At 43.1% G+C, this 14,653-nt stretch overlaps 1 protein-coding gene across 1 annotated transcript; it reads left to right on the plus strand.

The window, feature by feature from the left end:
- The first annotated feature begins 1,766 nt into the window (after positions 1-1,766).
- Positions 1,767-4,646, plus strand: LOC102434847 (pre-mRNA-processing factor 6-like). Its single transcript, XM_014464650.2, is given in 3 exon segments — positions 1,767-2,372; positions 2,374-3,764; positions 3,767-4,646. Coding segments are annotated over 3 exon segments (2,814 nt in total). The 5' UTR covers positions 1,767-1,794; the 3' UTR covers positions 4,612-4,646.
- The last annotated feature ends 10,007 nt before the right edge of the window (positions 4,647-14,653 follow it).

Below are 14,653 nucleotides of genomic sequence, written 5' to 3' on the forward strand. Positions count from 1 at the left end.
CAAGCACATGTTTCTAACATGCTATTTTTCTCCACCAATTCCCATGAAAAGCTAGAATCTAAGGGAGAATGTCTGGCCCACAGGATATATAAGGCCCTGGAAATCATTTTATCTGGCCCTGCCAAGGCATTAGGGTGAGTTAATTAAATGTTTGACCAAATACAGCAGCCTAATTTTTAAGTTGATAACTTTGTATAGCCTGTGGATGGTTATAAATACCCAAGTGGCCCCTGGCAGAAAAAAGGTTCCCCACCCCTGAGTTAGATAAAAACATAAATTAGCAAATGAAAGGTGTTATGTCTTTATTAATATCAGAGGGATAAAAAAAGACATAGGTGGAATTGTTTCAAATAGTGCAAAGAAGTTTGTCATAATAAAATGAATATTATATCAAGAACTGTTTTGTTTACTTAGTATTCCTCCAAAATCTACAAGTTTGATGAACAGAGAGCCTGTGAGAGCTGGTGAGAGCTGGCATCACCCTGGTCTTCTCATTCCTCTGGCTTGAACAGTATCAAGATTTGTGGGCAGCTTAATGTCCTGACAAAAATTTATGTGACTTCCCAAGGGAGACTTGCATTGGTTACTCCTGGCTGTAAGCCCCCATTTTGACTGAATTCATTATAAATATAAATCATATAATAGTTAATAGTCCCTGTGTCTCCGTTCTATACCAAATCAATCCAGACATGGACATGGTGTTTTCCTTCATTTTCACAACAACAAACAAAGCTCACCAAAAAAGCAAATAAGTAAAGCCAATTCTCACACCAATATTTGACATGGCAGACTTTACCAGAAGTTGGGGAAAATCAAAGGAATTTATATCACAGCAATGCAAACAACAGAAAATGACCAGATGCCACGACCAGGGCCAAGGCAGGGGAGGACCCTTGAACCAAGGTAGGTGCCCTTGAACGGAATGGAGTCTGACCAACCCTTAGGTCTGTAGGCCGATGCTCTACCCACTGAGCCAAACTGGATAGGGCTCAACAATAAAGATTAAAAAAAAAAGTGAGTACGGCCCTAGCCAGTTTGACTCAGTGGATAGAGCGTCGGCCTGCAGACTGAAGGGTCTCAGGTTCAATTTTGGTCAAGGGCATGTACCTTGGTTGCGGGCACACAGGAAGAGGCAGTTGATGGATGTTTCTCTCTCATTGATGTTTCTAACTCTCTATCCCTCTCCCTTCCTCTTTGTAACAAATCAATAAAAGATATTTTTTTAAAAAAAGAATGAGGCAAGAGACTGTTGCATTAGTCATGAAAAAAAAAGAAAAGATGTGGCCTAAGTCAGGATAGTTGTTTAAAAAAAAAAAGTGAGTACTTAAGTAGGTAAATAACTGGTGTTGAGAGGATCAAGAGAGAATAGCCAGGGGGCGAATTAGATCATGCATATTAACAGCATTAATCCTGTTTGGCCTCAGGAAAGCACTGAAAATCCCCTTACCCTGGTTCACCCCTCCCCCGTGGGGGACGAGCCAATAGACTTTGGTGGGCGTGGTTAATAAGTGGAGCCTTCTAATGGAGTATATATACAGGGTCAGGTTAGGGCTCATGCAGTCCTGTGCCACGCTGTGTAGAGAGATCCTTGTGGGAGATTCAGCTTTCCCTTTTGGCGTTTCAGAACGGAGAAGAGCCGTCTGTTGCTGGGTCAGGTCATGGCTCCTGCAGTCCTGTGCCAGACTGTCTAGAGAGAGCCTTGTGGGAGGTTCTCCTTTCGCTTTCGTCGCTACGAACCTGACAAGAGCCGTCTACTCCTGCCTTCTCTTCCCAGCCCTCTTCGTCAGCGGCGCCATGAACAACAAGAAGAAGCCGTTCTTGGGCATGCCCGCGCCGCTCGGCTACGTGCCGGGGCTGGGCCGAGGCGCCACTGGCTTCACCACCCGGTCAGACATCGGGCCTGCCCGGGATGCCAACGATCCTGTGGATGACCGCCACGCGCCGCCGGGCAAGAGGACCGTCGGGGACCAGATGAAGAAGAGCCAGGCTGCGCATGACGATGATGAGGATCTGAATGATACCAACTACGACCAGTTTAATGGCTATGCAGGGAGCCTCTTCTCAAGTGGGCCCTACGAAAAGGATGACGAGGAAGCGGATGCTATTTATGCAGCTCTGGATAAAAGGATGGACGAAAGAAGAAAAGAAAGAAGGGAGCAAAGGGAGAAAGAAGAAATTGAAAAGTACCGTATGGAATGCCCCAAAATCCAACAACAGTTCTCAGATCTCAAAAGGAAGTTGGCAGAAGTCATAAAGGAAGAATGGCTGAGCATCCCTGAGGTTGGTGACTCCAGGAACAAACGCCAGCGGAACCCACGCTGCAAGAAACTGACCCCTGTTCCCGACAGCTTCTTCGCCAAACATTTGCAGACGAGAGAACCATACCTCCGTGGACCCCCGGCAAACCCAATTTGGAGGTCTTAACACACCGTATCCTGGTGGGCTGAACACTCCATACCCAGGTGGAATGACACCTGGATTGATGACACCTGGCACAGGTGAGCTAGACATGAGGAAGATTGGCCAAGCAAGGAACACGCTGATGGACATGAGACTGAGCCAGGTGTCTGACTCTGTGAGTGGGCAGACTGTAGTCGACCCCAAAGGCTATCTGACAGACTTAAATTCCATGATCCCTACCCATGGAGGGGACATCAATGACATCAAAAAGGCACAACTGCTCCTCAAGTCTGTTCGGGAGACAAACCAGCACCACCCACCAGCCTGGATTGCATCTGCCCGCCTGGAAGAAGTCACTGGGAAGCTGCAAGTCATTCGAAACCTTATCATGAAGGGGCCGGAGATGTGCCCCAAGAGTGAAGATGTCTGGTTAGAAGCAGCCAGGTTGCAACCTGGGGACACTGCCAAGGCCGTGGTGGCCCAAGCTGTCCGTCACCTCCCACAGTCTGTTAGGATTTACATCAGAGCAGCAGAGCTGGAAACAGACATTTGTGCCAAAAAGCGGGTTCTTCGGAAAGCCCTGGAGCATGTACCCAATTCTGTTCGCTTATGGAAGGCAGCAGTTGAGCTGGAAGAGCCTAAAGATGCTAGAATCATGCTAAGCAGAGCCGTGGAGTGCTGCCCCACTAGTGTGGATCTGTGGCTCACTCTGGCAAGGTTGGAGACCTATGAAAATGCCCGCAAGGTCTTGAACAAGGCCCGTGAGAACACCCCCACAGACCGGCACATCTGGGTCACGGCTGCCAAGCTGGAGGAAGCCAACGGGAACACGCGGATGGTGGAGATCATTGACCCGGCCATCACCTCCCTGCGGGCCAACGGTGTGGAGATCAACCGTGAGCAGTGGATCCAGGATGCTGAGGAGTGTGACAAGGCAGGCAGTGTGGCCACCTGCCAGGCGGTCATGCGAGCTGTGATTGGCATTGGGATCGAGGAGGACCGGAAGCACACCTGGATGGAAGACGCCGACAGTTGTGCGGCCCACAATGCCCTGGAGTGCGCACGAGCCATCTATGCCTACGCGCTGCAGGAGTTCCCCAGCAAGAAGAGTGTGTGGCTGCGAGCCGCCTACTTTGAGAAGAACCATGGCACCAGGGAGTCCCTGGAAGCGCTTCTGCAGAGGGCTGTGGCCCCTTGCCCCAAAGCGGAGGTGCTGTGCCTCATGGGTGCCAAGTCCAAGTGGCTGGCAGGCGATGTGCCTGCGGCAAGAAGCATCCTGGCTCTGGCCTTCCAGGCCAACCCCAACAGTGAGGAGATATGGCTGGCGGCTGTGAAGTTGGAATCGGAGAACAACGAGTATGAACGGCCCAGCGGCTGCTGGCCAAGGCTCGGAGCAGCGCAGCCACTGCCCGGGTGTTCATGAAGTCTGTGAAGCTGGAATGGGTGCTGGGGAACATTGAGGCCGCCCAGGAGCTGTGTGAGGAGGCCCTGAAGCACTACGAGGACTTCCCCAAACTGTGGATGATGAAGGGGCAGATGGAGGAGCAAGAGGAGCAGACGGACAAGGCTAGAGAGGCCTACAGCCAGGGGCTAAAGAAATGTCCCCACTCCACACCCCTGTGGCTTTTGCTTTCTTGGCTGAAGGAGAAGATCGGGCAGCTGACCCAAGCTCGGGCCACTTTGGAAAAGTCTCGCCTGAAGAACCCGAAGAACCCGGGGCTGTGGTTGGAATCCGTGAGGCTGGAGTACCGTGCGGGGCTAAAGAACATCGCCAACATGCTCATGGCCAAGGCCCTGCAGGAGTGCCCCAGCTCCGGTGTCCTGTGGTCTGAAGCCATCTTCCTGGAGGCCAGGCCCCAGAGGAAGACCAAGAGTGTGGATGCCCTGAAGAAATGCGAGCACGGCCCCCATGTGCTCCTGGCAGTGGCCAAGCTGTTCTGGAGTGAGCGGAAGATCACCAAGGCCAGGGAGTGGTTCCACCGCACCGTGAAGATCGACTCCGACCTGGGGGACGCCTGGGCCCTCCTCTACAAGTTTGAGCTGCAGCACGGCACAGAGGAGCAGCGGGAGGAGGTGAGGAGGCGCTGCGAGAACGCCAAGCCATGGCACGGGGAGTTGTGGTGCGCCGTGTCCAAGGACATCGCCAACTGGCAGAGGAAGATCGGGGAGATCCTCGTGCTGGTGGCAGCCCGCATCAAGAACACCTTTTGACTGGGTGGTCTCCCTGGGCCGGGGTCTTGGGGCAGGTGGGCGAGTGTGCCTGCTGCCATGTGAGGACGGGGGGAGGGGCCCGAGCAGTTTCTGCTCTGGAATTAAAGTTTTTCTAGGTAGCGTGGGAAAAAATAGATAGATAGATAAATAGATAGATAGATAGATAGATAGATAGATAGATAGATAGATAGATAGATGATAGATAGATAGATAGATAGATAGATAGATAGATAGATGATAGATAGATAGAAAGAAAGAAAATGACCAGAGCATTATCCTGTTCCCAAACCACTTTTGATGGCCTTGTCATGGATCCTTCACTGATTACACCAACATATACAAAGCTTCTGCCCTTAGCATATTGCCAACTTCCTTCTCTTTGTCCTCTCCTCTCTATCCCCCTCTCATAGCAACATCAGTATTATACTAAGAAGAATGATTTATATTAAGTTTTAAACAAAGGCATTTCCTTCTACAGGAATGCTAATGTTGCTATTAACGAGTGGTTTTTTAAATGCCACTTCAGTTTTAGTAATAAAATCTTAGAAGTTATTTGGGCCAAGACCCTTATGTTAACAGGTGAGAAATCCCTAAAAATGAATCCTGAATGGCCCTGGACAGTTTTCCTATTGGTTAGAGCACCAATGGATATGTGTCCACTCTCTAAAAATCAATGAAAAAAATAATATCCTTGGGTGAGGATTAAAAAAAAAAGGAAGCCTGAATGACTTATTCTAAAGCCTTATACCTTAGAAGTGACAGCTAACAGGGCATCCCCATTCTTCTGATTCTGCCTGCTGTGTGTTCCATCACTAGTACAATACTAAAACATCTCAATATTTACTAATATCAACCAGTGGGAGAAAGTGTAAAATTCTATTAATTTATTAATTAATTTATTTATTTAGTACATTATAAGAAAGTAGGACATTTGATACACAACTAATCTCAGGAACTTTTAATCCTTAAGTACTTTTAAGCATATATTTGTGCTGAATGTAAATATTTGTATAAAGGATTCAAAGTTGAGTAAAATGTCTGTCTGCCTTACAGAGCCTCTGTTTCATGGCCCCAACCTATGTTTCCTAACCTATGACCGTAAAGACCAGATGACTCTCCAAATTTAGGTATCTCCACTCCTGCAGCACATGCCATATATATGCACCTAAATGCCTTCTTTACCAAACTGACTGGGTGACTAGTAGGAAAAATAGAACTCTTGAATCTTTGCTCCCCTGCTCCTTAAATAGTTCCTTATTCAGATATGCCATTTCAGTAAATAGCATCACAGCTGCCCAGCTGCTCAGGCCAAAGTCATCAGACTTATCTTTGATTTGGCTCACTCAATTATAAGTTACGCCAACTCTACCAGCTCCTCTTCCAGAATCCATTCCCTTCTATCTCCACCATAACCACCCCTGTCCAAGCTCTCTGATCTTGTGACTAGTAGACTTCCATCATAACCACCTCACTACTTTCCTGTCTCCATCCTTTCCCCTGGTCTATTATCTATAAGGCAGCCAAAGGAACTTTTTAAAAAATAAGTCATATCACAAAAATCTTCTACTCAAAAATCTCCAGTGTCTTTGCATGGCACTCAGTATAAGCACCAGGTTCCTTTATGGAGCCTACGGTGCCCTGCTTCTTCTGGTAGATAGATACTAACTAAATCTTGATGTCTGATAGGCAAGTTCCCCCACTTCAACCTTTTTCTTCTGCAGGAGTATCTTGGTTATTTTTTTTTCATTCCTGCTACTTTCTTGGGCTTACTCTGTTTTAACTTAAGCAGACTCTTTAATTCATTAATTCTTATACTTTGTTCTTTTCTCATATAATCACTTAGATTTTCCTGCAATTACTTCTTTAGCTTTATTCTTTGGTTTTTGCATTTACTATTTTTATTCAAATTCTGGTTTATGTCTCACTGATGGTAATTAATTGAAGCTATTCTAGACTTGCTTTAAGAACTAGTATATGTCAATTTTTGCAAATGCTGCATGCACACTTGAAAAGAGAGTTTATCCTCCAGTTTTGGGGTACAGGGCTCAATATATACCATTAAGACAAATTGTTAACTATGTTTTCAAATCTTCTCTACCCTTGTCCACATCTTCTTAACCAATCAAATACTAGATAGATAGTTTGAATCCTCCCAATATGACAGGGGATTTGTCTATTTCTCCTTGAACTTGTGTGGATTTTGCTTTCTATATTTTGTATCCACTTTAGTAATGCATATAAATTTAGACTTGTTATATACTACTGCTGAACTGAATATTTTAACATTTCACATTTAACCTCTATATCTTTAATAATTTTTGTTATTTTTGTAGATTGTTTTGTTTTGTTTTGGCCTGATTTATCATTTTAACCTTAACCTTCCTATGTCCTCAATTTGTAGTTTATTGTTTCTAAAGTCAAATAGCTGGATTTTGTTTTTAACCCATTCTGATTATCTTTGAATTGGTAAATTTAAAATTATATTTATTGCTTCTAGTTATCCCACATTTTCCATTCTTCTTTTTTTCTCTTTTTATGCTTTTGGATTGATTGAGCTTTGGTTTCCCCCCTTCCCCACCCCTTAGGGCCTAAGGCTTAGGCAATCTTTCCCCTCTGCTAATGTGAAAATTATAAACACTACTTTTATTCTTTCAGTGATCACCCTTGATATTTTACCAAATATAACAATGTCAATAGTTAATCAAATTTCTACCCTCTTACTGAATTGACATTTTTCCAAAGAAGATATATGAATCACCAATAGACATATTAAAGATGCTCAGCATCACTAGTCATCAGAGAAATGCAAATCAAAACAACAGTGAGATGTCACTTCACACCTTTTAGAATGGCTAATATAAAAAAGATAAGAGATAACAAGTGTTGGGGAAGATGTGGAGAAAAGGGAACTTTGTGCACTGCTGGTGGGATTGTAAATTGGTATAGTCACTATAGAAAACAGTATGGAGATTCCAAAAAATATTAAAAGTACTGCTATGTATATACTTAAATTAAATGAAATCACTACCTCAGGTATATCTGCACCCCCTTATTCATTGCAGCATTATTCACAATAGCCATGATATGGAAACAACCTAAGTATCCTAAGTGTCTGTGGACAAAGAAATAGATTTTTAAAAATAACACACACACACCCACAATGGAATTTTTTTCAGCCATAATAAAGAAGGAAATCTGTTGAGGTCCAGCCCCAGCAAGTCCAGGGGTTCCCAAAGGTGTGGATGGAGTCGGTGAAGAAGGAATGACATGCAGGCAGCTTTCAGTTGATCAGCATAGTTGGTTTCTCTAGCCAGGTTCTAGCCAGGTTCTCCAGCCAGGTTCTGTCACCAGGTTCTCCAGCCAAGTTCTGTCCAGGATCTCCAGCCAGGTTCTGTCTTTTATTGTCTTGTTATATCTGTATTTATACTAGTTGATTTTAATCCTGTCAATTTCTATTCCAAAGGTTAGGGCGTTTCTTATCTCCATTCCAGGGAGTAAAGATTATGTAGCTTAAGAGTGATTGTTCATAGTTAAAGTGATTAACTATCCGCCTGGCACTTAGTTAAGGGGTTTTATTTCCTCCCTAACTTCAGGGAAAAATCCCTACCTGGGGAAACAACCTTTCTCGGAGAGGTGACCTTGGTTAAAACACATAGTGCCAAGAAGGTGAGCAAACATATTAAGAATAGTATGCCATATACGCCAGGTCCCTTGAAACATATGCTGTGCAGGTGTTTCTTCCCTGCAGCGACTGTGTCAAGCAGCAAGGATGAACCGGCTTCCGGCAGAAATCCTACTATTTGTGACAATATGGATGAACCTTGAGGGCATTAAGCTAAGTGAGACAGGTCAAACAGACAAAGACAAATACTGTATGACTTCATTTATATGTGAAATCTAAAAAGAGCCAAATTTATAGAAACTGAGAGTAGAATAGTGATTGCAAGGGTCTAAGTGTTGCAGTGGTTCTCAACCTTCCTAATTCCGCGACCCTTTAATAGAGTTCCTCATTTTGTGGTGACCCCAAACCATAAAATTATTTTCGTTGCTACTTCATAACTGTAATTTTGCTACTGTTATGAATCATAATGTAAATATCTGATATGCAGGATGTGTTTTCAGGGGTCATGACCCACAAGTTGAGAACCGCTGGAATTGTTGGTCAAAGGGTACAAAGTTCCAGTTATAAAATGAATAATCTCATATATTCATCTATGATTCTAATATCCAGCCTGGTGACTATGGTTAGCAATACTGCATTGTATGCATGTAAGTTGCCAAAAGAGTAAATCTTAAATGTCCTTACCATCAAAAATATTATAGTTATGTGAAGATATGAAAATGTTAAGTAACCTTATTGTGATAATAATTTTATAATATACACATTACCAAGTCTTCACATTGTACACTTTAAGCTTATACAATGTTATATGCCAAATATATCTAAACAAAGCTGGGAAAAATCTCTAATTTCCTCATGAGAAATGCAAAACTTTCACTTCAATCACCTCCCTTCAAATTATATCTGATTGTTTTCTATTCTTTTCATTTTATCTAGTTTTTTAAAACATCACAAATAAGACAATTATTAATATTACCCTTTAAACAGTTAATTATTGGTATTCTGGTGCCATTTTTCTTTTATCTAAAGTGCATTCTTCAGAAGTTCAAGTTTCTTGGAGCTAACCTGTTTGCCTAAAAATGACATTAATTTTCCCATATGCAAACGTAGTGTTAGTAGAATGAGAATTTTAAATAGTTATTTATTCCTGTCATTTTGAAGATTTTTATTTTACTGTCCTCTGGCTTCCACTGATGCTGGTAAAAATTCTGATGTAATAATTGTCTGTATTTTGTAGGTGACCTATCTTCTCTTTCTGGGTCCTTTTAAGATCTTCTCTTTATCTTTTATATCACACTAGAGGCCTGGTGCATGAAAATTCATGCACTGGTGGGAGTCCCTCAGCCAGACCTGCCCCCTTTTCACAGTCTGGGAGCCATCAGGGGTGGGAGGTGACCTGGCCATCAGGGGAAGGTGACGCCCCATCACACCTCTGCTGCTGCCACTGCTGGCATTGCAAGCCTTGGCCAGCCCTGGTTACCTGCGCCTCGGGCTGCCCTGGGCAGCTGGGCAGCCGCCATCCAAGGTTTGCCTGTGCCTTGGGCTGGCCCTGGGTGGCTGGGGGGCTGAGCGGATGGGGGGGGGGGACTCCAGAGGCAGGTGTGCTGAGCGGCCAGGCCCGCTGGGGGTGGGTCCAGCCTTGCTGCGTGACTACTGCCCCGGTGGGGCTGAGGGGACTGGGCACCACCATCTTGAGACTGTGGGTGCCGCCATCTTTGAGGGTGGGGCAGTCAATTAGCATATTCCCTCCTTATTGGCTGTGGGCACTGCCATCTTTGAGGGCGGGGTAGTCAATTAGCATATTCCTTCCTTATTGGCTATGTGCGCCACCATCTTTGCCATGGTGTGAGGGTCAATTAGCATATTCCCTCTTTAGTAGATAGGCTGTATCAGTGAAATACTATAATGCAATGTATTTTACTGACCCTGTTTGTCTTTCCTATATTCATGGAAAAATAGCTTTTATCATTCTCAAAAATTTTAGACACTATCTTTTCAAATATTGCCTCCATTTCCTATCCTCTCTGTTCTTTCATTTGAACTCTGATTAGATATGTTAGACATCTATCTACCTTCCTTCCATATTTTTTCCTCTTTGCTCTATGTGGGTTATATCTTCAGAAACTTTCTCTAGTTTATGAATTCTCTTTCAATTTGTATATAATATGTTAAAAACATACTATACATCAAGCTGTAATTTCAACCATTATATTTTTATTTCTGGAAGTTCTATTTACTCATTTTTAATATATCTGTGCATTATTAATAGTCTCTTGCTTTTAAGTAATTTTGATGATTACATTTTTTATTTCTTCTTACAAAAAGAATTTTTATAAGAGTTTATTTGAGCCAAACTGACAACATATGCCAGGGGAACTAGTTCTCAAATGCTTCCTACATTTTTATTTCTTAAAAAAAATTCTTTATATGCTGTGTCTGAAAAGTCTAATACCTAAAGTAACTGATCTAGCTCTGTTGTACTTTTGCTAATTCTCAGTAGCTATGGCTTGTTTTTGTGAGTGCTGGTAATTGTTACTTTGAACTCACATGTGGTTCAGTTTCAACCAGGGGGATTCAGAGGGGCTTGCAGAGGAATGCTTCCCTCCAGGGACGATGTATGTTTGTTTCTGCAAGGTGTCCAGAGTCCTTTAGAAAAACACTTGTCAGTATCCATGGCATTTCTACACACTCTGAGGTCCTACTGTCACTTTAAGCTGCAAACACAGTTGCAGTCCAGTCCCTGACAGTAATCAAAGCCCTTTGCTTTAATGTCAAATATAGTCACCTCCAGTCACCTGCAGAGGAAAATCTGGGCATTATCCCTCTTTTCTCTCCAACCCCCAGCATTCGTCCCAACTACTGCTTGCCAATGTTTCCCTATCAGAATCAAGACCAAAATGGAGAACATTAGGAAAACAGAGTCAAACAGCAGCTGGGCCATTTTCTACCCGATGAATGGTTGGCTGCTTCCTTCTCTCAAAGACATTTTTGTGGGCACCTGAGTGGTTCTCCTGTTGTATTTGTTCTCCTGATACATGAGTAAACTGAACTGGATGCTTCTTTCAGCCCTGCTCCTCTAACCGATTTTCTTGCACAGACTCGTAGAGTCCATGATTTTTTCATTTAGGCCTCCTGGTTTCAGGCCAGCTCTCTCCCTCCCACACAGACCACTCTGGCCCATGGAAAAGCATCCTATGATTTACCTCCAAGAGAGGTGCAGCCCCTTCCCCCACAAAACTGCAACTCCCTTTGTTCCACCCTGCCAGCCAATGTCTCTCTCCTTCTAGATTTTTTTTTTATCATGTGGTATTGCAACAGAATATCTACCTCTCCCTTGCCTGGGGCAGAAATTAGAGTCCTCGAGGAGGCAGCCTGCCTGCATCCCAGCAGGAACTGGGCCTGCAGAGCCAATGCTGGGTGCTGTGTGAGGGCTGGTCTCTGGATCTTTACGTGGACTCTAAGGCTTTGTCTTTGGGGGTCTCAACTCAAAGCTGGAGGTTCTTACAGGGCTCCTCCTCCTTGGTGGTCTGAACTGAAAACTCCCGCCACCCAGCACCACAGCATGCTGCAACTTTGCTCAGCTTTTATACTTCTTAGCAGTTGGTTGTGTTCATTTTGCTTTCTTGGCCTTTCAATTTTTTAATGTACATCTTAGAAATCAGGAAATGCCTTGAAGATAAATTGTTCACAGACTCAGTTCTCTTTGGTTCCCTTTTCTCTGTGTCCCTGGTTCATCAAGTCTGGCAACTTAGTATCTCAACCTTCAGTTTTTTTGACTGAAGCAAGCTATGAACTGCCACATTCTGTTTGGGTTCCACATCCCATGCCAGGACCTGAATCAGCAAATGCTCCAAGAGGACAAGAACAGTTGTAAAGAAAAGAATCACCTCACTGCATCTGTCTCCTGTCTAGCATCTTGGCCCTAGGAATCCTGGCAATTTGATTGCTCTTTGAGGCTCAGACTAATTTACATTTTATTTTATTCAGCTTTCACAGTGCTTCAGCACCAGGGTTATTCTGATACAAAGTACTCCTTCACAGCCAGAAATGGAAATCCTTTTCAAGTTTTTTCCCCAAGAAATGTACCAGGTGGCATATACACTTATTTAATAAAAATGCCTTGCTATTGGCTTTAAATATGAAAGATAATTTGACATACTAGTAGAACAAAATTCTTGGTTCACAACAGCTTTTTTCAAAATGTTGTAAATGTTATTGCATATTCTTTTTTTTTTTAATCCTCACCAGAGGATATGTTTTCATTGATCCTAAAGAAAGAGGAAGGGAGAGGGAGAGAGAGAAAAAAAAAATCCATGAGAGAGAAACATTGATTGGTTGCCTCGCCTATGCACCCTGACCAGGAATAGAACCCACAACGTGGGTAGTGCCCTGGCCAGAAATCAAACCTGCGACCTTTCAGTGTATGGGACAATGCTCCAACCAAGTGAGTCACACCAGCCAGGGTTTGCTCCATATTCTTTTTGCATTTAATATTGCAGAAGAAAAGTCTTACATGAGTCTTTTTGTTCCTTTGGAATAAAAGTTAAAATTACTTAATGTTTCCAGCAAGACACCAAAAAGGATTAAAGCTACAAGACAATGTCTGCATAGGTTTTCCGTACAGGTGATTGAGAAGGGATTTCACAGTTTGAGGCCTCCCTATAGAGGATGTGGGATGAGGAATTGGGATGATTCCTGAAGAGGTTTTAGGGGATGCCTTTGGAGTTTGTTATTAATTCCAACCTATGGCTGGCACTCTCCCCTCAAGTGTGTTGGGGGTGAGTTCAGTAGACACTCAGAATCCTTGAGAAGATTTCCACTTTGAGATAAGGAAGTCCTTTTCACACAGCCATCTTTTAGTGTTTGTATATTGGCCATTTATAAGAAGTAACAAATACTATATGGTCTCAACTAAAGTAAACATGCACAGAATAAATGTTTTAAGGAACCAGCCCTAGCCAGTTTGGCTCACTGGATAGAGCGTCGGCCTGGGGACTGAAGAGTCCCGGGTTCTATTCCGGTCAAGGGTATGTACCTTGGTTGCAGGCACATCCCCAGTAGGGGGTGTGCAGGAGGCAGCTGATCGATGCTTTACTCTCATTGATGTTTCTAACTCTCTATCCCTCTCCCTTCCTCTCTGTAAAAAAATCAATAATATATATTTTTTAAAAATGTTTTAAGGAACCACAACAAAAGGATTAGTGTACTTGGAATCTAGGTGATTCTTATGTTTGTCTTCATCCGTTATCTTGTTTTGCCAAAATTTAAAAAGACATACTACTTTTTATAATTATATATGCTGTTTTTTTTAAAAAAAAAAATACCTAAATATAGACTTATAGACTTGGAAAGAGTAGAGTACCAGGATTGGGAAAGGAAGTTCCATTCTCTTATCTCATATTTTGACCTATTCACCTCTTCCATTTTACTGTTCTGGAATTATATCCTTTTATAATAAACTGGTGATCAACAATTCAAATGCTCTTCAATCAATTTCTTTTACCACTCTATTTGGTGGGCTAAGGCCTATAAATAACAAAAGCCCAGAGAATTTAAATAACTTACCTAAAGTCTACCCAAGTGTGTGACATCCGTACTACAGCTTATAAAATGTGGTTTGGGTTGAGCCACACAGTCTGGTTCACCTGAGGGAAAATCCCACCCACGAACAGGACAACAATAATAATACCTAATTACAACAAGAGAACCCAAATAAACCACACAAGGGACATAAGATATCAAGGAGATTGCAACAGTGGGTCCCCCAGGACACCTACTACATAGGACCATGCTGTGAAGATTTAGAGTCATAGCAGTTCTATCTAAGACAGAGAAACAAATACAAAGAGAAAACCAAAATGGGGAGACAAAGAAACAACCACCAAATGAAAGAAAATGAGGAATCTCCAGGAAAAGAGCTAAATGAAATGGAGGCAAGCAAGTTATCAGACATAGAGTTCAAAGTAATGGTTATGAGGATGTTCAAGGAATTTAGTGAGAACTAAAAGGAACTTAGTGAGAACTACATCGGCATGAAAAAGGACATAGAAACCATGAATAAGAACCAATCAGAAATGAAGGATACCATATCTGCTATCAAGAGTACACTGGAAGGAATTATAAGTAGGCTGAATGAAGCAGAGGATCAGAGCAGCAATTTGGAAGACAACGTAAAAACAAAACAAACAAACAAACAAAAAAAACACACACACACACAACACACTCAACAGAAAAGAAAAAGAATTTTTAAATAAAAGGATTGCCCCTGGCTGGTTTGGAGCACTGGCCCATGGACTAAAGAGTCTGGGTTTGAGTCCTGATCAAGGGCATGTACCTGGGTTGCAACTGATCACTGCCTGTGTCAGGGTGTGTGCAGGAGGCAACAGATTGATGTGTCTCCCTCACATCAATGTTTCTCTC

The sequence above is a fragment of the Myotis lucifugus genome, unplaced genomic scaffold (assembly GCF_000147115.1).
Source record: "Myotis lucifugus unplaced genomic scaffold, Myoluc2.0 scaffold_259, whole genome shotgun sequence".
NCBI lineage: Eukaryota > Metazoa > Chordata > Mammalia > Chiroptera > Vespertilionidae > Myotis > Myotis lucifugus.